Consider the following 23,939-nt stretch of genomic DNA (forward strand, 5'->3'; position numbering starts at 1 on the left):
AAAAGCCCCAGCTCCTCACCCGTGCCCAGGGCTTTCATCCCTCCAGCCCCGGCTCGTCCCGCTTCTCTGGAGCACGGTGCCCTCTCCCGGGAGCCCGAGGAAGAGCTGGAGCAGCCTTTCCCGGCCAGGAGTGGGGTTAAACCCGCCGAGGTCCCCACCAGGGACCCTCAGGCTGAAAAGGAGGGACAGGGACCAAAAAGCGCAGCCAGCACCGAGCACAGCCTGCAGAGGACGGGGCAGGGAGCACGGAGAGCCGAAGGATCGTGGAAACAGCTGGGATTTGCCACCCTGCTGCCACTGGGGTGGATGGCTCACCCCCACAGCTGGAATTTGGGGGCTGGAAGGATGAGCTCAGGGGGGGAGAAGCTCCAGCAGCAGGGCAGGCAGGTTCTGGCCAAGCACAGATCCCTTTTCCTTGCCAGCTTTGGAGAGGCAGAGAGAAAATCATGGGTATTTATAAGCAAACCTGTCTCTAAGGCAGCAGTTTCCAGAGTCTAATAATAGGGTTTGGGCTTGGTTGTGGTGTGATTCAGCCAGAGCTGCACAGAGCTGCTGGAGAGCTCCTGTCCCGAGAGCAGATTCCCGGGAAGCTGGGAAGGGAAGGAGCCAAGCAGCCTGGGAACTGCACTCCCTGCTTTGACCCTTTGGATTCTCACACCTGAGCGCCAGGAGCCCCTGGGACCACGCTCTGGGAGAGGCAGGGCAGGGCTGCACCTGCTGCAGAGGATGCCAGGGATGTGGGAAAGCCACCTGTCCCCAAAATCAAGGTGAAACCACAACTGTGCCATGCCTTGACCACCGGGCAGGTCTCAACCCAGAGCTGGCAGTGTGAATCCAGCACCAAGCCCACATCCAGAGGCCCTGGGGCTGTTTCTTGCTGACTCAAAGTGTTGGAGCTTCCCCAGGCAGCTCCCAGGGGAGGATGAAAAACAGGAAAGGTCAAAACAGCCTCGAGTTTGTGCAAGGGAGAGAACAGGGCTGGGCAGCACCTGGACAGGCTGTTCTGAGGCTGGATAATTTCAGGGAGCAGCTCCCCACCCTGCTCCTCGCTCAGAGCCTTTCCAAGCAGCTCATTTCAACACAGAATTCCTCCGTACTCCCTCCAGGCTGGACAAGGGTTACATCAACGCCACGAGGACTGTGAGACACCAGAGGAGCCCAGAGCAGCTGGGTGGGACACAGAAGCTTCAACCTTTCTGTGAAAAGGTGTTTGCAGCCTGTTTGATCTGTCATGTTTAACACTCACCCAGTAATTCACCTCCCCAGCAGAATTCACGGGGTTGCGGCACAGTGAGGATGGAAAAAAGGAAGATAAAAAGGTCCTGTGGTTTGTTCTGCCTTGTTCTCCTGAGTTTCACAAAATGGACAAGTCAGACCACACATTTCTCTCATAAATTACTGTTCCCTCTCACCTATTTGGGCCAAAAAAAGTGAGTAAGGATTGCACCTAATCCTTCCCAATGATCCCCCTCTCCAGGGCTGTCACTGCTGGGAAGGACAGGCACAGCCCTGGACTTCCAAGCACTGCCCCTGTTTACTCCCAGGAACAAACTCTTGCTGTATTCCTCTGGAAAACGTTGATAACTCCTAATTATTGCCAAGTTATCAGCTCCCAACCACCACTCCAGAAGAGGAATCCAAGTGGAAAGAAAGGTGGAGCAGCCACAGTGGTTTCCAAGGGGTGTTTACTGCACTGTGCTCACACCAAACACGAGGTGAGGGCTGGGACAGGGGACAGTCCCAGCAGCACCAGAGCTGCTGCAATCCCTGCTGGAGCTGCAGCTGGTGCTGTGCGTGACTGCAGGTCAGGGGTTAGCAAGGGAAGAGGCAACAAGCAGGGCGAGAGTTTTGGTTTGGATTTAGCAGCAGCAGAGCCCTGTGTGGACTTTACTGAGGGCAGAGCTGGCAGGGGGGAGGTGATGAACACAGACACAGAACCCTGGTGTCAGCTCTGTCCTCCCCAGCCACCCCTCCATGAACACCTCAGAGCTCCAGAGCCGCCCCTTGGGAAGGTGAGACCTGCATTTCCCCAAGGATGGCACGACTTAGGCACCAGCCTAAATCCGAATTTAGGCTCAGCTTCCAGCTGCTGCCCCAGGGAGGGGGGTGCAATGGCAATCTCCATGGCGTGACCATCCAGGCTCCAGGCAGGGCACTGGCTGTAGCACAAACATTAAAAAACCCTTAATGGGACTCAGAACCTCCTCCTGTTTCTGAGGCTGATGCTATGATTGAGCCCAGCCTTGCTGCTCATCCAGCTCCTCCTGCTATGCCCCAGCAGGATCACGTTGGATCACAGCCTTCCCACCCTGCTGAGATCTGCACCCACCACCTGAACCAACACATGGATCCCCAGAGCTTTTCTGGATTCTAAACATCCAGATCTGCTCCCCAATCCCCCTGCTCCAACCCAACCACAGCCACAGCACGGAGCAGGTGCAGAACTTCCCCTCTGCTGCATCCCATCCCATGGATCCCATCCAATCCCGTGGATCCCATCCCGTGGATCCCATCCCATGGATCCCATCCCATCCCGTGGATCCCATCCAATCCCGTGGATCCCATCCCGTGGATCCCATCCCATGGATTCCATCCCATCCCGTGGATCCCATCCCATGGATCCCATCCCATGGATCCCATCCCATCCTGTGGATCCCACCCCATGGATCCCATCCCATCCCATCCCATCCCATCCCATCCCATGGATCCCATCCCATCCCGTGGATCCAATCCCGTGGATCCCATCCCGTGGATCCCATCCCATGGATCCCATCCCATCCCGTGGATCCCATCCCATGGATCCCATCCCATGGATCCCATCCCATCCCGTGGATCCCATCCCATGGATCCCATCCCATGGATCCCACCCCAGAATTCCAGGGATGTGAGTGAAAACAGCTCCCTCCATCCAGCTGGTGATGCTGCATGTTTAAAAATGGAAATTTAACAAGCACAGCACAGCTCTGAGGCATGTTGGACCCACGTAACACATCCTGGCTATTCTGGGAAACAGAACTGCAAAAAAAAAAAAAAAAGAAGATTCATCCTTCTCCTCTCTGGATGATTCCAGAATTTTTAAGATGCTGAAGTCTAGAATTCAAAGGATCTTGAAAAAAATCATTATAAATAGCAAACAAACACTTGGCTTCACAGATAACACCAACACTGATCCCATTAAACACATAATTGTCCCAGTTTGTTTTTTTCTTCCCAGAAGCACAGGTTTATCCCTGGAAATATCTCCTGGACAGAGCAGCTTTGGCTGTTCCTCTGTGGTGCACGGTGTTTCATTCCTTGAGGTTCAGTGCATTCCAGTTCATTGTCAGTCAGGTGTTTCTCCTCCTTTTCCCCTTGGAAAAGGAAAATTCCTAAGCTTTGTTACCTGAAAAAAATTTCCCTGGGTGAAAGACAGCAGCTGAGGACAGCGGAGGGGTGCGTGGGGGAGAGCCAGAGAGAATTTGAGCTGGATTTTCCCAGATTTGCAGCCTGGAGCAGAACCTGTTTTGTTTTCCATTTTTTCTCCTCTCCGGTGTAAGAGGGAACTCGGGGAGCAGCAGGGATAACCCATCCCCGGGCGGCTGCTGGATTTTCCAATGGCTTGAGGCAGAGCAGAGCCTGGCAGAGGAGCAGAGGCTGCCAGAGCTCCTCGGGGAATCCTCCCAGCACCGTCCTTCACACAGGGAGCTGCGCGTGGCTCAGGGGGCTGCCCAAGAGTGCCAGCAGATGCTCTGGGTGGTTTTTTTGGGCCGGCCCAGGTGTGTCCCTAGCCTCCCATTCTCCTCCTGCCTTGCCTCCTGCGGGGTTTCAGGATGGTGTAGTTGGCGTAGCGGGTGTGCTGCTCCGACAGCAGGGGGATGTAGAACGCCCGCAGCAGCCGCGAGGACCTGGAAAAGCAGAAAGGAAAAGCAAATCGCCCTTCAGTGCCCAATCCTCTCCTCCTTGGTGCCACCAGAGCTGGCTGGCACCGGTTTAAGAGCCCAACCTCGTGCCCCCATCATCCATTCCCAGCAGGACTGAGGGGGAAAGAGGGCAGGGAGGTAATTATTGAGAATAACTGTGAATTATTGAAATTATTGAAGGAAATGAAATGGAACTGTAATTATTGAAAGAAATGAAATCCCAGATACCAGCAACCAGGGGGTCCTGGGGGTCACACAGCCCTCTCCTTCGGGGCACTGTGAAGGTGAAAGGCTGCATTTCCCTCCTGGATCTCCCCTCCTCCTTCCCATCTTTCTGGCTGCCTTTTCCCCCACACCTCTCCGAGAAGCAAAAACCAACCTCGAGGCACTGATCGGCTCTTCTGTGGAAATTCTGACTTACAGAGGGCTGGGCAGCTCTAAAACCCACACTCACCCCGTGCCCTGCCAGAGCTGGGAGCTGGCATTTCACAGCCTGTCAAAAACTGGACCAGTGGAGCACGGAGGGCTTAATGATGTCTGGGTGAAATTAGCACCTTTGATTGGGTTGCTAATTGCTGGAGCTGTGCTGGCTGAGAACATTCTGAATGAATGTATTCTCTCACTAATGGCACGGTCCGGGTTTCGATGTGAAGTGGACAAATAAAACGTCCTTCAGCAGCAGCTCTGAGCTTTGTGAAGCTTCAAAAATCTGAGCAACTCATTGAAATCGGGGCTGAGGCAGAGTTTTGCTTCCTCAGCTTCTCTTTTTATGTCTTTAAGATCACCTGGATGGGAAAATATCAACCCTTGCCAGCCACAAGTGTCACCCCAGTCACAGAACGCTTGGAAAAGCAGCAGCAGCAGCTCTCAGATTTGGATTATGAGTGCTCAGGGATGGCACACTCCTGCTGGTCACTTCAGCCCCCACCTCTGCTGCTCTGGACATCCAATTCTAGCGATTTTTTTTTCAGCAGAAAGACGAATTGTGTTTTGTTTGCTTGCACTGGAGATCCTTCAAAAACGCAGCTGAAAAACAAAGGCAGGAACTGCCACTGGGAGCTGCATCTCCCCAGGGACTCCTGGGGCTCTTGCACAGCCTGGCTGGGCTCAGCTGGGATCAGGCAGCTCCTGCACCCTCACGGTCCCCTCCCAGCTCAGAGAGAGGGAACCTTCACCTCCTGTCACCTCTGTGTGTCAGCTCAGCCACCGCAGACAGCAGATGGCACATGGAAGGGGCTGGGTGACAGATGACAGGGAATATATTTAATGTTCTATTTGCATTTGCTGCTAAATTTGTCCCCCAGAGACAGAGTGTGTGGAGCCTTCATCAGCACTCAGCTCCCAGCAGCAGGAGCCAGGCCATGACTGCTCCGAGCTGGCTGAGCAGGGTCTGTTCTCCCAGGGGCTTTGGGCTCTGAAGGAGGCACTGCTGCAGGACAGAGCAGCTCCCAGTTACCCGAGCTGGAACCACAGTGATCCCTGAGCTAAGCCTGCTCCTGCCTGAATTTCAGGAGAAGCAACCCAAAAACTGCTCCAGTAGTGCCAGAGGAAGCCCTCGTGGGATGGAAGGAAATCCCAAGTGAAGATGTTCCAGTCCCCCCTTCCCAAATTCCCAGACTGAGGTGGAACGGCAGCACTTGGACACCTGCAGTGGTGAAGAGCCCTCCTAAAACTGCATTTTTTAAGCTGAGTTTGGTGAGAGCTCAGAGAGAGGCAGGAGAAGGGCAGGGAATGGCAGGAGCAAGGTGAACTCTGCCACAGAGCCATGTGGGCAGGTCCCAGTGCCACCTGGGCGGGTCCCAGTGCCACCTGGGCAGGTCCCAGTGTCACTTGGGTGGGTCCCAGTGCCACCTGGGCAGGTCCCAGTGCCACCTGGGCGGGTCCCAGTGTCAGAGGGGCAGGTCCCAGTGCCACCTGGGCAGGTCCCAGTGTCAGAGGGGCAGGTCCCAGTGCCAGCTGGGCAGGTACCAGAGCCACATGGGCGGGTCCCACTGTCACTTGGGTGGGTCCCAGTGCCACCTAGCCACAAGAAGCTCATGATCAAAGCTCTCTGAAAACCCTTTAATGTTTGCACTTCCTCTGGAGGTTATATTCTGCACCAACACGCACATTTCAGAAGTAATTCAGCTACTTTAAAATCAAAAATATGGCAAACAACTGGAGGAAAGCACCATTAAAGGGAACGAGACAGCCTCTTATCAAAGCAGAGTAATGCTACGCTCCAACAAGGTGACCCAATCATTAATTTTGCACTGAGAATTTTTTTTTTTTTGATGGAAAACCCAAGTGTTTGGTGCAAGCAGACAGCTCAGCCCTAAAGAGCTGGAAAATATGTGCTCCTCAGAGGGGAGCTGTGATATATTTCCCCTTTTCTGTGCCAGATTCGGAGCGCTCAGCCAATATAGAATTAAATGGACCTTGGCAAAGCAGCTTCCTGAGGAGCATAATTAGCTGGTGGCTTGGAGTGCTCTCTAATTCAATTAGCAGCACCATTTATCAGAGCCAGCTGAGATTTACATTTGCACTTGCTGACGTCAACGGGAGACTCGCAGCGAGCCCCAGAAGCCTCCAGTGCAGCAGGACTGAACCGAGCTGCTGGGGTCATTGATTGCATTTATTTCATTTAATTTCACACAAGAGCTGCACTTTGGGCTGAGTTGGGGAGGTGCTTGATGGGTTTGGGGTTTTTTTTTTACCCCTTGCTCTGCAACCACTGAGCTGCAAACCTGAAACCTCAACTCGGCTCCAAAGATAAAGCAAGCAAGATAAAGCAGCTGTAAGAACACACAAGTGTGGCTTTAAAGCAGAAATGCACATTTAAGGGCAAATCCTCTGCACAAGGAGTGCCTTTGATGCCTCAGCTGCCTCATTAATAACATTCATTGGCCACCTCCTTCCCCCTTCCCAAAGTGCTGCCCAAATGTAGCAGCAGGTTCTCCTGGAAAATACAGTTCATGGAAGACCTTGCCAAGGAAAGCTGTTTGTGTCAGCAAGCTGGGAACACCAGAGCTCTCCTGGGAGCTGCTCAAACATTACCACTCCTTCCCCCTGCTCTTCCCAGCCCCACTCCCTGCAGGGCCCAAGCACCAGGAAGCAATCGGGTCTCTCATGGAAAACAGGAGGACACTGAACTCTGGGTTCGTTTCTTACAGAGGTTTTTCCAGTCTCTGTCCTGGGGTGACACCTTCATGAGCAGAGCTCTGTACAGCTGAGGAGGGTTCCTGTATTTGCAGGGATGTAGGAACGACATTCCCAGTTTGACAACCCTGATCCCACTCCCTGACAGCCTGGAGGAGAGCAAGGCCCAGTCTCTGTCTCTCACAGAGATTCCTGGCCAGACACTCCAGCAAGGTGTGCAGAGAGCAGCACAACCTCTGCAGAACAGGCTCCAGCAGGGATCTCTTCCATGGATCTTCTGGTGCCTAATAAAGGTGTGGCCCTGCTGACTGCCTCCTCTCCCTGCCAGCTTTCATATAATTTTTCAGAGCTCATTCCCTCTGATGATTTATACCTGTCTTGAATTTGGCTGGGATAAAACAGAGTGAGAAGTCTCCTGGGAGGAGGTGACATCCACCTCATTTCTTTGGAAAGCAACCCCAAAAAACATTGCTTCAGCAGGAAGCTTTATAAAGAAATTCTTTATTTCTTTATAAAAATACTCCTTCTCACCCCCTCCTCTCAGAGTTTCACCCTCTAAAGCAACTTAGATCATAAATTTTGCAAGCAGGAGTTTGACAAAGGCTCCATTTTGCTGGGAATTGGATTTCAAGCTGGCGTTAGCCCACGGATCTCTCCTCCCCGCCCCCATCCCTCCCTCTCCAAAGTGCAAACCCTACCTGGAAGCATCAAGGAATGGCTTGTAGGCAATGGTCACCCACTCTTCTTTGTTGGAGGAGTACCTTGGCTCCCTCGGGGTCTCTGTTGCTGTGTCCAAGTCCACCAGGTAGTGGCATTTGGAGATGTCAATCTGCAGGCAGACAGACAGTGCTGGGCTTTATCTCCTGGGGGTTTGGTCCTGTCTTCATTCCCAGCAATCAAAAGAGGGCTGCACTCCCAGCAGCAGGTGAAATGCTTCGTGCAGGACACAGCTAATGCAATTTGAAGGTTTTCAAGCAAAACCTTTGTGGGGGAATCCAGCAGGAGAGCACATTATGAAACCTCCTCCTTCCTGCTGGGAATCCTATGTCTTATCCTGCCTTACTCCCTCAAACTCTTCCTTGAGGGACTTCAGCTCACTCTCCCACAAAATTTTACTGCCAACTTCCTTGGCCACACTTGAGATCCCTTTTCTGAAGCACCTTTGGGGTTTAATGTAACAATTTAGGCTGAAAACAATTTAATTAGGTGGATAGCAGATGGCTCTGTGGCATCACAACTGAGTGGCAAATGAAATTACACCACAGGAAACGCAGCTGAGGATGCTGAATCCACTTCTTGCTCTGTGTGAGAGGAACATTCCAGGCCCTGGGAGAGGCTCTGGCTCATTAGCAGAAGGACTCCCAAACCACTAACCAAGTTTCTCTGGAAGTGATGTAGAAAACATTCAGAGAGAGACAAGTTGCTGCCTCAAGGACCTCACTTGTCTCATCCGAAATGCTGCCCTAAAAGGGCTGGGACTCCAAATTCCAGGTGCAAGCCCTGCTCTGAGGGCCAACACAGCACCTCTGCATTGATTTTGGGATTTACACAAGACTTGGGTGATGCACAGACCTTGAAATGAAAGAAAGGAATGAGTCCTAGTGAACAAAGCTGCGAGGGGTTTCTAAACTACATCCTCTCCTCCTTCTGTTCCCCTTTCCTTTTCCTTCTCCCACTCTTTCTTTATTTGATACCACTGCTCTGCCAAGTGGAGGAGAGCTAAGCTGGATCCCATCCTGACTGACAGGAGTGGGAACAGCCCAGAGCTGGAGCTAAGGGCACAACTGCTGCTGCCATGGGGTCTGGAGGGTGTCAGAAGTGAAGAGAGAGTGCTTAAAAACCCCTTTCTCTGAAGGCAGCTGCTGTTAACAGCTTTCAGGCCTAATCTGCTGGTCCTGCTTGGATGTATCTTGGTAAGAAACAACATTCCTTATCTCTTTCTTAGCACTTTCAGAGACAAATGCACCTCCCCAGCCGGGCAAGTGCAAGGTAAGTGCAGCTCAATGTGATCAAGGAAAGAGAGATTGCAAAACAAGATCAAATCACTCTTTCCCCAGTGTCTCATAGCAACAGGAACACTGAGGTTCCCTCTTCCATTTCCAAGCAGAGCAGTAATAGATACTTACACCTGAAACAGTGAGATCTACAGCCAATAACTGGTTTTATCCATGGCTCAGATAATCCTCCTGAACCTTTTGTTTTCTCCCCTTTAAATGACCAACAGCCTCGTGCTATTTAGATTTATCCCCTCTCACAGTCCTGTGCAGTCCTTGCTAATTATTTCTTCTACTTTTTAAAAAATCTGAATATGCTTGTGCTCACTAAATCTGGGGGAAGATCTTGATCTCTTGGTGTCATTAGCAGGTCAAAAGTAAGAGTTTTAAGCCCCTGTTTAATTTCTGATTTCTGAAGTGCTAGGCCCTTGAGCTTGTAGGAGAAATAACAAAGTTGTAGGGTGACATTAAGGAGCAAGCATGAAACAAAAGTGTGTTTTGCTCTATTAGTCACAGGCTGTAGCAGCCAGCTGTCTGTGCTAAAAATAAGCCCCAGTTAAAGATTTCATAAATTAAATGCACTGCAGCAGACAGCTCCTCTCAGGTGGGAACACGCCTCCTTCCCATTTCCAGTAACTGCATAATGAGCCTCAAAATAAGAGTTTTAACCCAGAAGACTGCCAAGATTGAACCTGTTAGTAATTTAAAACATTCAAGCTAGCAATAATTTTAAGGCATTCCTATCTGTGCACTGGCTTTGTTTAGTTCAACCAGGAAATAAATCAGTAATACCAATATACATTATCTAAGCTGATTCCCACTAATGCAATTAAGTTCCAAATTAAGTTCCTCCTCCTCAGTTGAAAATATGATGAATAGTTTTATATTTAAAAAGAAATAGAAGAGGAAAATTTCAATTCCTGCTCAGTGACAAATATTTTCTGTGGGGGACTTCAAATTACTCATTCCTGTGATCACATTAGCACACTACACTAAACCCAAAACTGCAATAATTAGGAGTTCTTACTTCTGCTGCTTCTTTCATTACCATTATGTCTTCAAACTGGCAGATGAAAGGCAAACAGAAGCCACTCACAAGAATGGGGAGATTTCCAAGTGCTGCAGAGGGACCATTTTTGCTTTGGAACTCACAGGAAACAGAAATGGGGAGATCCACTCTGAGGCATTGCATTAATTTAAATTATCCAGCGAGGCAAGGGAAAGAAAGCAGAATAAATCCTTACATATCGAGAAGGCTCCTCCTTGTTCTGGTCGTTCATGTCCATGGGAATGCTCCTTGTGGCCATGGGCCCCTTGGCAAAGGGTTTGGGCAGCTGGCCCCGGAATTCCGACAGGATGAACTGGAGCTGCCAGCTGCAGGGAGCAGGGAAAACACTTTGTGTGGAGAGCACCAAAACCAGACCCAAGGACATCATTCCCAGAGGTTCCCAGGAACTTGTGGCCAGTGTGTGTTACCCTGATTTTTAAAAGTGTTAATTTTTCTTTTATAGTTCTTTTGAAAGTTTTAAAGTTCTTTTAAAAGTTTTCCATGCCTTCTGACGTTTACATATTTCTCCTGGAGTTGTCACGCACTGTTCATGTAAATAATGATTGTTTTGCATTCTTCTCTGTGGGAGGAGAGAATTGATGGACTGTTGGTTTGACCAATGTGGTTGGAGAGGTGGCAATTTCATCCTCCAATCCACTGTCACTTTTGTAATTCTATATATTGCAAAATCAAAACCAAAATTAGCTCTTTTTCTCTTTTAAACTTACCAAGCTTCTGTGAATTCATTTCGTGTCCAATAGCAACAAGTGTGCTGATGAAAATCCTTCAGAATCCCGTATTTGGACACTTTAACACTGTTTATGACACTGCTGGTGACAACAGAGATCCGAGCTCCTGAGGGTTCCCCATTATTCTGCCCCTCATTATTGTGCCCCTCGTTATCCATCTCACCTAATTGCACCTCTCCCATGTGTTGTTATTGGACACGAAGGAAGCACACAAACGCTTGGTAAGTTCAAAGGCTAAAAAAGAGAGTGTTTTATTTGAGCATCTGGTATTTATAGAATTCCAGAAGTGACCGTGGATTGGAGGATGGAATTGCCACCTCTCCAACCACACCGGTCAAACCAACAGCCCATCAATTCTCTCCTCCCACAGAGAGGAATGCAAAACAATCATTATTTACACAAACAGTGCGTGACAACTCCAGGAGAAATATGCAAACATTATCAGAAAGCTGAAGAAGTTTTAGGAGAACTTTAAGATTTTTAAAAGAACTGTAAAAGAAAACTTAACACTTTTAAAAATCAGGGCAACACCCATGGAATCACTCACTTGTCCGGCAGGAGGAAGCTGCTGGGGAACCTGTGCCACTCCTTTCCCACACAGACATTGACTGGCCTCCCCTCTGGCACCGTGTGGATGCTGGGGTCAGTGGCAATCCTGTGGAATTCCGGGTACAGGTCCAGGGGCCCGTGGTAGCCTGTGGGAGGCAGAACATCATCATTAAGGTTAAAGTAAGAGGGGTATTTAATGAGAGCCTACAACAATTGTTTCATGTATAAATTTTTCACTGGTAACTCACTGAATAAATGAACTGGTCTATGCTAAGAAGTGGCTGGATTCAAAGCTTCCCCTCTTACCCTTGGTGTCCCTACCAATTTTATTCACATTTCCCTGTCCTGGCTGTCAATGGTCACCAAAACCCCCAAAAAATACTGATGAGGTGGGAAGGCTCTGATACCAGGAATGTCCAACCCACCTCCATCAAGGAGTCACGCACCTAATTCAAGTTTTACACAGGAAAATGCTTTTCCAAGTGGGATTATCTATTTGAAAGCTGAAGTATCTGCTTTAATACCAGTCAGGTTTTAGATCAGTGGATTTGACTGGTGGAAGGTGAAGAGGATTTTTAGGTGATGCAATTCTGGTGATCCATTCACACAGATCTATGAACGAATGTATAATTAATAATTAATTCATGGTGACCATCAGAACTTATTCCTTCCCCTACAGCAGCAACACCCCAACTTCTCGAGGTCCCTGATTTGTACAGCACAACTTTTGCAGGCCCTGAGCCCAAGAGCCGGGAGAGCAGAGGGCAAATCTCAAATACCAACCTTTGAATAAGGCAACAGAGCGTGACAGTGACAAAAGGCCAAAGAGGAAGACAGTCCCCAGGGCCAGCCAGTTGGAGGACACTGTGTAGTGCTCCAGGCGGTAGCGCTGGAAGATGAAGTGGTAACATTTCTCAGGGAAGAGATTAAAAAAAAAAAAGAGAGACAATATGAAGTTACTCCAACTCGGATCCATTCAGCAAAATTCTCATTTTTCAAAAAGCTCTTACAACAGTGCATCCCCCACCAGATCTCTGGGCTTTTTAAATTCAGAGCCATCAAAATGCACAGAAACTCATAGGGTTTAGTTTATTTAAGTGATAATTTGGGGTATTTCAGCTCTTTTCCCTAGGAAGGTCTCTGGACCTGAAGTGCTCTTCTCAGAGGCTCCAGCCATTCAGCAAAATTCTCATTTTTCAAAAAGCTCTTACAAAAGTGCGTCCCCCACCAGATCTCTGGGCTTTTTAAATTCAGAGCCATCAAAATGCACAGAAACTCATAGGGTTTAGTTTATTTAAGTGATAATTTGGGGTATTTCAGCTCTTTTCCCTAGGAAGGTCTCTGGACCTGAAGTGCTCTTCTCAGAGGCTCCAGCCATTCAGCAAAATTCTCATTTTTCAAAAAGCTCTTACAAAAGTGCGTCCTCCACCAGATCTCTGGGCTTTTTAAATTCAGAGCCATCAAAATGCACAGAAACTCATAGGGTTTAGTTTATTTAAGTGATAATTTGGGGTATTTCAGCTCTTTTCCCTAGGAAGGTCTTTGGACCTGAAGTGCTCTCTCAGAGGCTCCAGCCATTCAGCAAAATTCTCATTTTTCAAAAAGCTCTTACAAAAGTGCGTCCTCCACCAGATCTCTGGGCTTTTTAAATTCAGAGAGCCATCAAAATGCACAGAAACTCATATGGTTTAGTCTATTTAAGTGAGAATTTGGGATATTTCAGCTCTTTTCCCTAGGAAGGCCTCTGGACCTGAAGTGCTCTCTCAGAGGCTCCAGCCTGGTTGCTCCCAGGTGAACCAGGGGCAAGTGTCCTTTTCACACAGCTCTGCAGAAGTTCCCAGCACAGACTCACCTGATTTTCCATGCTGGACTGAATTCCTGCCTAACACAAGCTCCATGACCCAGATTTCCAGAGTGACCTCTGGTTGTTTACCCTGCCTGCACAAACCACAGCTTTGAAGTGGGTAAAACACCACAGAGCACATCTCGCATCCAGCTTTAAACACAAGTCACTCTGAAACTGATAAAAGAAAAACTGATAAAAGAAAAAGTGATAAAAAGAATAATTGATAAAAGAAAAATTGATAAAAAGAAAAACTGATAAAAAGAAAAATTGATAAAAGAAAAATTGATAAAAGAAAAATTGATAAAAGTCCTTTAGGTTTGGGGTTTTTTCAATTAAGAAGCCTTTCTGGGAATAGCCAGGAGGAAATACATCCAGTCCTTGGCTTGGTCCCTCCCTCCTGCGCTGCAGGAGTGGTTATTCACTCCCTACTCTCAGCTGGTTTCTGTTTCTCTTGTCCTGTTTGCATTTTTCTCACAACATCCACATAGTTTGGAGGGGGAGAATGACAAGCTTGTCCTGCTGGTGGGCAACCAGTTCCAGATTCTCAGCTGGATGCTCCATACTGGGCAAAATGTCATCAAACGGTGGCAAAATATGCAAGAAATGTACACAAAACTTTCCTAAAGCCATATTTACAATAAAAATGAATTAACATTGCTCTGCGATGTTCTGAGAGCACAGAGGACTTCTCAGTCAGAGCCAGAAAATTGGTGACATTCCAAGCTGGATCCTGTGTGAAGGCAAGGACTGGAAGTCATCTGGGAATGAATGGAGATCCAGAGAGAGAAGAGCATCTGAGCAAGGGAAGGATGAGGGATGGAGGGGCGGGCAGGAATTCCAGCAGTGCTGCCCAGCAGGACAGAGGAGGAACAGCAGGATGAGGCCAAACAGCTGGGACAGGCTCCAGCAGAGACTCCTGGCTGCATTCCTGAGCCTTTTTAACAGCAGGAGATGAATAACTCTGAGCTTTGGGAAGGTTTATATCACTCTGCATTAGTGCTTTGCTCTGTGAAGTGTTTCAAGTGATGTTTACTAAACATCCAGTTTTTGGCTCTTCCAAATGTTCGATGCAATTCCCAACATTTAAATGAGATCCCTTTGCCTTTTTTTCAACCCGGTGAGGGATTCCTTCTGAAACACATCAAAATGCATTTCCTACACACCCACATTCCTGCCCTTAAAGCTGAGCAGCCAAGGAGGCACAATTCCATCAGCAGGTTCCTGAACCCTCAGTGAATCTCTTGGATTTTGAGTGGTGTTGACACTACAGCACCACAACTCCAGGAATTGCCACTTGGGACTGGAGAACAGCTCAAAGTCATAATGAAATAATGGCTGGGAAAATATTCTCAGCTATTTATTAAAATTTAGAATTTACCTGAAGAGCAGAGAGATTTACTAAAATTTACTAGAATTTACCTGAAGAGCAGAGAGAGCCACAGCACCAGAGAGACAGATGAGGGGATAGATGGGGAAGAGAAATCTCTCTTCTTTGTGTGGCTGGCTGAAGAAAATCAGGATCCAGATGTACATGGGAGCCAGGGTCAGCCAGTAGGGACGGCCCAGATTCTGAACTGGAAGAAACAAAACCTCAGCAAAGGAGTAATGCAGGAATTCCTTCTCTTGCACAATCCCCTCTCACACCCAGAGCCCACTCTGGAGACCCAAACACGCCCTGTTCTGAGCATCCCTGTTGCTAAATCCCAGGTAACACACCCAAACAGCCAGCAGGGCATTTTCCTCAGAGGATTTTTTTGCAGATTCCTACACTCCAGACAATTCCAACGGCCTTAGGAAGAGCAAAAGCAGAAAATAAGTGTTAGTGGATCCACCAAGACACAGAAGCCATCAGGAACTGCCAGGTCTGAAGAGGCAGACAGGAGTGCTGGGTTTCCTGCAGGGCATTGTACACACAAAGATCAGAAAGGGCCTCAGGAGCTCCCCTTCCCCTCCCAAATGGTTGTTTAGAGCCAGAAGTTTGCCCAACCTTCATTGCCTCGTTACAAAAATAACACCACGAGGTCTCTCAGGCACCTTCTGCTTAACAGAGGAAATAACCGATTCAAAAATAACAACAATTACCCTGAATTTCGGTCACACTGAGGCGGGCTCTACACTGCCTGACAATTTTCAGTCCCTTTCCTACCCCCTTGCTACTCCCAACAGCAGAGTTAGGCAATTAAGCCAACGGCATTTCACAGACAATAAGAACAAAGCACTTGGCAGAGTCGCTCCTGCTGTTAAGTTCAAGAACACCAAGTGAACAGCAGGAAATCTTGCACTTACAGAGCTCCTGCTGAGCTTTTACTGCTTTCTGAGAGTTTGTCACTCACAGCCAAGGAACAGATACAAGCAAACACCCCTTAACATACATTTTCATCGAGGATTGTGTTACTGTTTGTGGAAGTCAGTAAAAATAAAACAGAGAGAGAGCAAAGCACTGACTGGACTGATGAATCTGGAGGCTGCTGCAGAGCCTTGATGAATTTTCTTTAGGAAAACAGCAGAGAAGAATTTACACTTCCCCTCTGGAGTCACTTACAAGTGTCATGTGCTCAAACTGATGTCATTTTATTCAAGAAAAAGCCCACTGTGAAGTAGGGAATATTCTGGTTCCTCTTTTTAATTTTTTTTTTAAAACTCTCAGGATATCCACACCCACGGGGACACTTCCCAGAGCATGGGGAGCCTGGCAGGGCTCAGTCCTGGCAGCTGAAAAATCCACAGTGCCCAGAACAGTCCAGCTTCAATCCCAAAAGGTCTCTACCCATTTCCAGCTGCAGACAAGGTGGGAACAACACCAGGTACAGCTTCTTCCCCCTTTAGGAATACTGACTGGGCCATTCCCAATGCATTAAATGTCACCATGAAGCTTGGGAACCACACACCTTGTCAGACTTGCTTTTTTTAACACATTTTTCCTCTTGAGGTGGAGGCAAGGAACAATCCTGAACCCTCATGAGCTCCAGGAACTTTCCTGGTGCTCCAAAGGCTTTCACTGCTCCCAGTTTCACTTCCAGGAAAGACAACTGCTCTTTGGCAGGCAGACTCTGCCAGCTGCCCTGCACTCACCACGGAATTTCTGCAGCAGACACTCCATCAGACAGGTCAGAGGCAGCACGAGCAGGGCCAGCACAAAAACCACATTGAAATTCAGAAAGCCATTGATGAAATAGAAGTACCAGGGTTCTGTACCTAAAGGGTGAGAAAAAAGGAAAAAAAAAAAAAAAGAGGTTTGAAACACAAGCATGGATGGATGGAACAGCAGCTTTGGTCCTTCTTTGCCTGACACAACCCACCAGAGATTCTCACACCCACACCTGCCAAAGAAACTTCATTGTCTTCCTGCTCAGAAATTATTTTTCTCCTTATTTTTTCACTGAGGGTGAAAAACAGTCACTATTACATTTGCTGCCCATGAATCCCAGAGCACTCCAACAGCCAGCAGAACTCTGGGACACAGAGCTCACCCTTGCATTCAGAAGGACAGCAAGGAAGCAGAGGTGGAAACTTGTAAAACTGGGAAACTTGACCCCCAAATTCATTCTTTCTTTCTAACTGCAGAGGAGCAACACAAAACCACACAATGTCGTGTAATTCTGGAGTGAGGATGTTCATTCTGGGCTGGCAGGAACAGAAACTGTACCAAAAAGGATTAAGAAGGAAAGGAGTTTGTATTCTCACTTCATCCCAACAAAGACTGCCACTAAATGCTGGTTTTGGTCCCTCCTTAGACTCAGCACTATTTAAATGTCCCAAATTCAGCCTGTTCTGACACAAACAGGAGCCAGGCAGCTCTGCCTCCACACTTGGGAGCTGGCTGCAAGCTCTGGAGGATGTAAACTGAAAGAAACTCCAGTCCAACTGTCATTTATTTAGACTCTTAATTCAGGATGCTTAAAGCCCTTAACAATGAGGAATGCCAGTTCCTCTCCACACATTTCCCACTCTCTCAGTGTGATTAGCTCAATCAGCCAGTAAATGACACGCGGGGGCTTTAATCACTGCACTGTTGTGACATGTGTCACATGCCACAGCAATTTCCTGCAATCAGAGCCACTTACATTGGGTCCGTGTTGAAATTAATCAGACAACTGAATAGCAGCAAGGAAAACCCGAAAGCTCTGCAGCTCCTGCAGCTAAAAAAGGGGGAGAAGCTGCACTGGGAATGGCACAAACATGACACTGGAGTCACTGCTTGGCCAAGCAGCTTGGGTTTATAGAGGAAACCCTGCGTTATTAGCACTGAAAGCAAACAGCAATTATATAAATACATTTTAATCTTTGAAGGATAAGTCCAGGGACCATCCTGTCACCTTTCTGGCTGTGATGGAAAGCAAAGGGAATTCACCCTGAATTCACCTCTCTCTGCTCTGGTTTCAGATTTGGCAGCCTGGGAGTCAGGAGTGAAGGACATTTTATGAAACACAACTCCTCCACAATCCAAATACAGCCCAGATAACACTGCTAATAAACAGATCATCTGCTCTGAAGCACAGCTTTCACCAAAAAAAAATCCTGCTCGCTCACATTTTTTTGCAGTGTGACTGAATTGCCCAAAAAAAACCAAGCACTGGAGCCTCCTCTCCTTCTCCAATGAGGGATTTTCTTCTCTGTGAGAGGCTAAAAAAAAATAAAAAGGGGAGAAAAAGGAGAAGAGAACAGTGCACAGCAGGCAAAGAGCACCAGGCTGGCTCACTGGTGACGCAGCCATTCAGAGGCACTCAGGCTCAAAGCCTGCCAGGGCAAAAGGGTTTTTATTCCTGTTATTCTCGTGGCTCAAGGTGAACTGAGACAGAACTGCAGCCCCAAAAAGGAACGACCTCACTGCATGTGAGAAGTCCTGGCCCAGAACATCACCTTTGAAGCAGGGAGGGACACTGAGAAGTCTCCATGCTCAGGGTAATGGAAATATGCTTGCAGAGCAGGAGAGGAGATGGAGAATCCTGCAAGGATCCACATCCCAGAGGTGGGCAGGTGTGGGATACAGGAGACAGAGTGGTGAAAGCAGTGGGAAAGGAACACCCAGGCAGCTCCTGACATGGGGTTTCCATGGGGAAAACAGCTGGAAGCACGGTCAGACCCCAGACTCTGAAGTCTGGGAATGGCCCCAGGAGCACTTCCAGAACTCAAAACTCAGGAGTGAATCAAATTTAGCCACGCTGCACCTTGACCACAGGAATGGTGAGGGCAGCTCAGTCCAGAGCAGGGCAGCTGTAAAAGAGGTTCAAGACAAGGAGCCCCACCCTGGGCTGAAGCCTGAGTGCAGGAACTGCAGCTGGCAAGCAGTAAGTAAGCTGCAATAATTTGGTCATGAGTCACAGCCCTCATTCTGATTCAGTGCTGCTACAATGAACAGTCTGCTCGCTGCATTCCATTTATTCTCCCTCTGTTCAAGCAGGGCTCCACAGAGAAAGGTGTCACATGAACAGCTCCAGCACGCTCCACCCAAGCTGAATAAAGCCTCCCAAAGTGGGACAAAACTTTGGTCACAAATTATGACTTCTTAGAATATAAGTACACAAAAGCACCCCAAAGCCTCAGAATCAGGGATATACTCTTGGCAGCTATTTTCTCTTGGCTGCAGAAACCTAATCACTGTTAATTATTAACTGCACAGACAATATTTATGGCGAGGGTGCATATTGCTAAAGACAGAAGAAAAAAAATTAATTGAACCTTGTCTCAAAAATACTGCAGTGCTTACACTGGAGATGATCTGGCCTGGTGACTCTGCCCCCATCATGTGAACATTGGGAAATCCCAGCTTCCAAAGCCAAGAGGGATTGGCCAGCCTTTCATCTCCCCTGGCAGTGTTATTTTTCCCCAGTGTTTTGAAGCTCTCTAAACACACAGCGTTGTCCTGGCCACACTGCATTAAAGAGCAATTCCAGGCAGGCTCTTTTACTAGCCCGAGGATGTTGTATGAATGTCACTGTGAATAAAACTCTTCAGGACAGATTGGTCCCTGGAGGCTCCTGGAAACAACTCATGCACCAGTGTGGAAAAGGTCAGGCACAAGGCCCTGCCAAAACCTATCAGAGACAGAGCCTGGAGTTTGCTTACACAAAACTCCCAGCCCCACGCTTCAGAGCCTTCCTGCAGAGGCCAAGAGCTGTGGCAGAGCAGTTGCTGTCCTGCTGTGCCACGGCACAAGTGACAAATCACCACTCAGCACCACCCAAAACAGCCCCAAAACACCCAACCAGCAATGCCAGCTGCCAGAGAACGCCTTGCACTGCTGAGCCCTCCTGGAACTGTCCTCTGGCCTCAGACAGAGCACAGAGATGGTGCAGGGATCCTCTGGTCTCTGCCAGCCCTCCTGAAGCCCTGCTAGAAATTAATTTCCAGCTCTAGAAGTGCAGGATATGGACAGAAAGAAGTATGGATTCTGCACCATTCCTCACTTTCCCAAACTTCTGCAGCCTGACTGTGAGGAGCAGCAGCCAGGAACAGGATTCAGGCTGACAAACACACACAGGCCACTTGTGCACAGACAGTGAGACACCTCCTGGCAGTTTCACAGGAGTGGAAAGTGAACAAAAGCAGCACAGCTCCCAGCGTGGAGGAACCGGGAGTGCATTGCCAGCTCGACAGAGACATCCCGTGTCCAGCAGCAGCAGCTGCAGCCCGTGGAGCTGGCAGGCTGCTTTTGCTTTAGGGCACGGCAGAAAAAGCACCGCCAATCAAGGGCCAGGGTAGCCAGAAAAGCTCGGGCTGACCCCCTGGCTTGTTATCCCAAACTCACCGTAGAGATCAGGGCCGTGGGGGGTGAAGACATTGTACAAAACGATGTTGAGAGGTGCCACCACCAGCTTCCCATAGTAATAGCTGTCCACCACCACCAAGGGCACCTGGAAGAAAGCAGATTTTAGTTAAAGTGCCAGCAGCTCCAGCTGATTGTCCTAAAGGAACCCATCCCTTCTATTGCCAGCCATTCCCTCTTTGTGCTGTTGCAGGAACTCACCAAAAACAGGACCAAGGACACCACACACCAGTTCAGGAAACTTTTCCACCTCTTCTTCAGGATCAACAAGTCAAAGGCAATAGGAAGCCTGAAAAGGAGACCAGCTGTCAGCTGGAGACTTTGAGAGCCCCACTGCAGGTTCTGCTGCACCTTCAGAACAAGAGACAGAACCACCAGCTCACTGGCCTCTGCTTCTAGTCCAGATTCATCATCCAGCTCAGGTTTTACTGATATTAACGCCAGGAAATTTGCCCAACCTTAAGTTGTTCAAAAGCCAGGAAGCCTGTAGCAATGATCCTGGGCTAAGCTGGCAGCTCAGTGCCTGCTGGTTCTCCCCAGCCAGGTGAAAAGCACCTGCCAAAGGGCAGGAACTGCTCCTTACCCCAGAGCTGCGCTGAAGGGCCAGCCCAGCAGGGCTCCAGCAGCCACCCCCAGCACTGCCACCGAGGTCCTGTCCATGTACCAGCCCGTCATGGCCACCACCGTGGTGTACATGCAGAAACTGCTGGGCAGGAAAGCTGCAACACAAGGGGATTAAAGGTCAGCACAGCTTCCCCACACTTCACCCAACACCTGCAGCAAGTGTTTTACACAAGTCTTACAGTGGTTGGGAAAACAGGTACAGCCAGCCAGAGGCGACAGCACGCAAAGGCAAAGTGCCAAAGTGTCAGCCTCCTTCCTTAGAACAAAAGATGTCAAGGAAGGCAGGCCAAGAGCCTGTTTAAAAGGCACAGCATTATTAAAAACAGCAGGCAGCAACAGAAACAGGCCTGGAAATTGTAACACAGGGAACAAAATTTTAATCAACGCTTATTCTGTCATGAGAATACAACAAGGAGCACCCTGGAGATGGGATTTTCTTCTCTCTCTGGACCTGTCTTTGTTAGTGCCAGTGCCAAGCCAACTCACCTGCAGAAGCACAGAACATCCCCGTGCTGAGCACTAGGAAGGCCAACATCAGCCTGCTCACGTGCAGCCCAAACTTCTTGCACACAGCCCTGGGGAAGCAGCAGAGAAACAGGTACCACAACATAGCCTCAGGGCAAGAATCAGCAGCACCAAGGCATGCAGAGCCACAAACAACCCATGGAGCAGCCTGAGAGCTCTGAGCTGGGGGATTCCCAACACCCAGCTCTGCCTCTGGCTTGGGATTTCAGACCCTGAGTTACACCAGTGCAAAACTCTGGATGGGGCCTGGCTTCTCCCAGCTGTGCTTGTGCAAATCTCAGGAGCTCGTGGCTGCACTGCTGCACACACCCGTCCCTCTGACATCCTCACCCCTCACAAAACCCCATCGTGCAAAAAAGCCAGAGTACTGACAAACAGAAAACTCATGCAAGGTAGTGGCTGGAAAATCAGGAATCAAGAGGCAGCAGGTAAAAATAAAAATGCAATTTACACAAGATAATTGCATGTTAGGGCTACTGATTTTAGTGGCTGTAAACAGCACTGGCAGAGAGATTACAGACAGCAGCAATCAATGTGCTCCATCAAATTCACCGTGATAAGCAAACACAGCACCAGACTCTCCTCAGCCTGCAACACTCCCACCCTGCTTGCTGCCAGCAGTGAGAAAACGAGTGGAGTCAACAAAATGCTGGAGTAGAGGTGTGGGTGGGAGATCCGGGAGTGCAATTTTGTCCTAATTGTGGCGTTCTGACCAACATCTCAGTGAGTTACCATGAGAACATGTATTTTCTCATCTACACACGAGCCTCAAAGCCTGTTTCCAGTGGCAGGAACTGTCCGTGGCACTCACACTGCTCCCACACATCCCCTGCAGACACTGACACTCACTTGTAGAAGTAGAGCTCACAAATGCAGCTCAGGAAGGCCAGGAAGCATCGCAGGAAATAGAAGATGAGAACCTAGCAGACACAGACAGAATCTGAATGAGGCACAGGACACAAAATGGGCTTGTAAAGCATCAGGGGAAACCCACAAACCCTGGGAAATCCTTACAGGGAGGTCAAAGCTTGTCAACAAACCAGTGTTTTATAAACATGAAGTCAATTTCAACACCAAACAGGACGGCTGTTTCCCACACACTACATGTACATTTCTTCCTCTCAAAAGCAGCTTCCACACACAAAATTTACCTTGTTGGTTTGCAGAACCCTGGCATGGAACCAGGCTGGCAAGGCATGGAGCCACAGGTAAGCATAGGAGCGGATGGCGTAGGCTGGAGAGTACTCCCATGTCTGAAACCCCTTCCCATAAATGAGGTAGTGTGTCTACAACAGAGATCAAATCAGTGAATTAACGTGCAGCACACACAGCAGAGAGTTTTCCACTCCCCACCTCTGAATCCCAGAGCACAACATTTCTCATTGAAACAGAGGGATCAGCACAAGGTTCGAAATAAATCTGCATTTGCACAAGCCAAGTGGAAACTGCAACAGAGAGCACAAGGTGCTAAATAAACGGGTATTTGCCCAGGCCAAGTACAAACTGCCAATCCCAAGGGCAGGAAGGGACTCACCGGCTCCCAGTAGTTAAAGGTCTCGTCACAATCCGAGATGTTGCTCAGCAGAGCTGCACAGAACCTGGCCGAGATGAGACACTTGAAAGCTGTCGATCCTTCAGGGGCCCAGACGTGCCCTGCTTTGCTCCCGGATGATCTAATCCAAAAGGGGTTGGGGGGAAAAAAAAAAATAATTACAAATATGCAGCAGGAAGACTCAGCAAGGAGATCAAGGCTCACGAGGTGACAGCGAGCGAAGGGCCGAGTGCGGCATTAGGAGGGATGCCAGTCCCCTCACAAGGAAGCATCCCCAAAGCAGCCGGGCCGGGGGATGCTCCGGCACCGTCCCCACAGCACGGACCGGCGTGTGAACCCCGGCACTGGTAGCCCCGGTGGCCTCAGCAGCCCCGGTGGCCCCAGCAGCCCCGGTAGCCCCGGTGGCCTCAGCAGCCCCGGTAGCCCCGGTGGCCTCAGCAGCCCCAGCAGCCCCGGTAGCCCCGGTGGCCCCAGCAGCCCCGGTAGCCCCGGTAGCCCTGGTGGCCCCAGCAGCCCCGGTAGCCCCGGTGGCCTCAGCAGCCCCAGCAGCCCTGATGGCCTCAGCAGCCCCGGTGGCCCCGGCAGCCCTGATGGCCTCAGCAGCCTTGGTAGCCCTGGTGGCCCCAGCAGCCCCGGTAGCCCTGGTGGCCCCAGCAGCCCCGGTAGCCCCGGTGGCCTCAGCAGCCTCAGCAGCCCCGGTGGCCTCAGCAGCCCCAGCAGCCCCGGTGGCCTCAGCAGCCCCGGTGGCCCCGGCAGCCCTGATGGCCTCAGCAGCCCCAGCAGCCCCGGCGGCCTCAGCAGCCCCGGTAGCCCCGGCAGCCCCCGCTCCGTCCCCGGCGGCACCCACTCGTTCCGCGCCTCCTCGCTGCCCGCGGGCTCGGGCCGCCGCCCCGCCGCGTCCCCGCCGCCCGCCCGCGGCCGCTGCCGGGCCCCCTTGGCGGCCATGCCGGGTACGGGCAGGCAGCGCCCGCCGGCCGCCGCGGCCGGGCCCGAGCAGCTGCGGCAGCGCGGCCGAAGCCGCCGCCGCCATCACGGGTGTGGGCAGCGCGCTCCCTGCGGCGGCGGCGGGAGCGCGACAGGGACCGGGACCGACAGACGGACCGGGACCGACAGACGGACCGGGGCAGGGACGGGGACAGGGACCGACAGACGGACCGGGAACGACAGACGGACCGGGGCAGGGACGGGGACAGGGACCGACAGACGGACCGGGAACGACAGACGGACCGGGAATGACAGACGGACAGGG

General features: G+C 50.0%; 1 protein-coding gene across 2 annotated transcripts; it reads right to left on the reverse strand.

Annotated features, from left to right (window-relative positions):
- Positions 1 to 3,556: 3,556 nt before the first annotated feature.
- Positions 3,557 to 23,696, reverse strand: ALG9 (ALG9 alpha-1,2-mannosyltransferase). Of its 2 annotated transcripts, none has more exons than XM_068172305.1 (15): positions 23,538 to 23,696; positions 22,673 to 22,811; positions 22,290 to 22,424; positions 21,988 to 22,058; positions 21,100 to 21,188; positions 20,573 to 20,708; positions 20,191 to 20,278; positions 19,972 to 20,077; positions 16,296 to 16,418; positions 14,643 to 14,797; positions 12,161 to 12,266; positions 11,376 to 11,523; positions 10,276 to 10,405; positions 7,736 to 7,866; positions 3,557 to 3,884 (listed from the first exon to the last, which is right to left on the reverse strand). In XM_068172305.1, the coding sequence occupies exons 1-15, from the start codon at positions 23,633 to 23,635 to the stop codon at positions 3,764 to 3,766; spliced, it is 1,776 nt and encodes a 591-aa protein (XP_068028406.1). In that variant the 5' UTR covers positions 23,636 to 23,696; the 3' UTR covers positions 3,557 to 3,763. The 2 variants fall into 2 exon arrangements, with proteins under 2 accessions (XP_068028406.1, XP_068028405.1); XM_068172304.1 differs by having other exon boundaries at positions 12,161 to 12,290.
- Positions 23,697 to 23,939: the final 243 nt, after the last annotated feature.

Source organism: Anomalospiza imberbis, chromosome 24 (assembly GCF_031753505.1).
Source record: "Anomalospiza imberbis isolate Cuckoo-Finch-1a 21T00152 chromosome 24, ASM3175350v1, whole genome shotgun sequence".
Lineage (NCBI taxonomy): Eukaryota > Metazoa > Chordata > Aves > Passeriformes > Viduidae > Anomalospiza > Anomalospiza imberbis.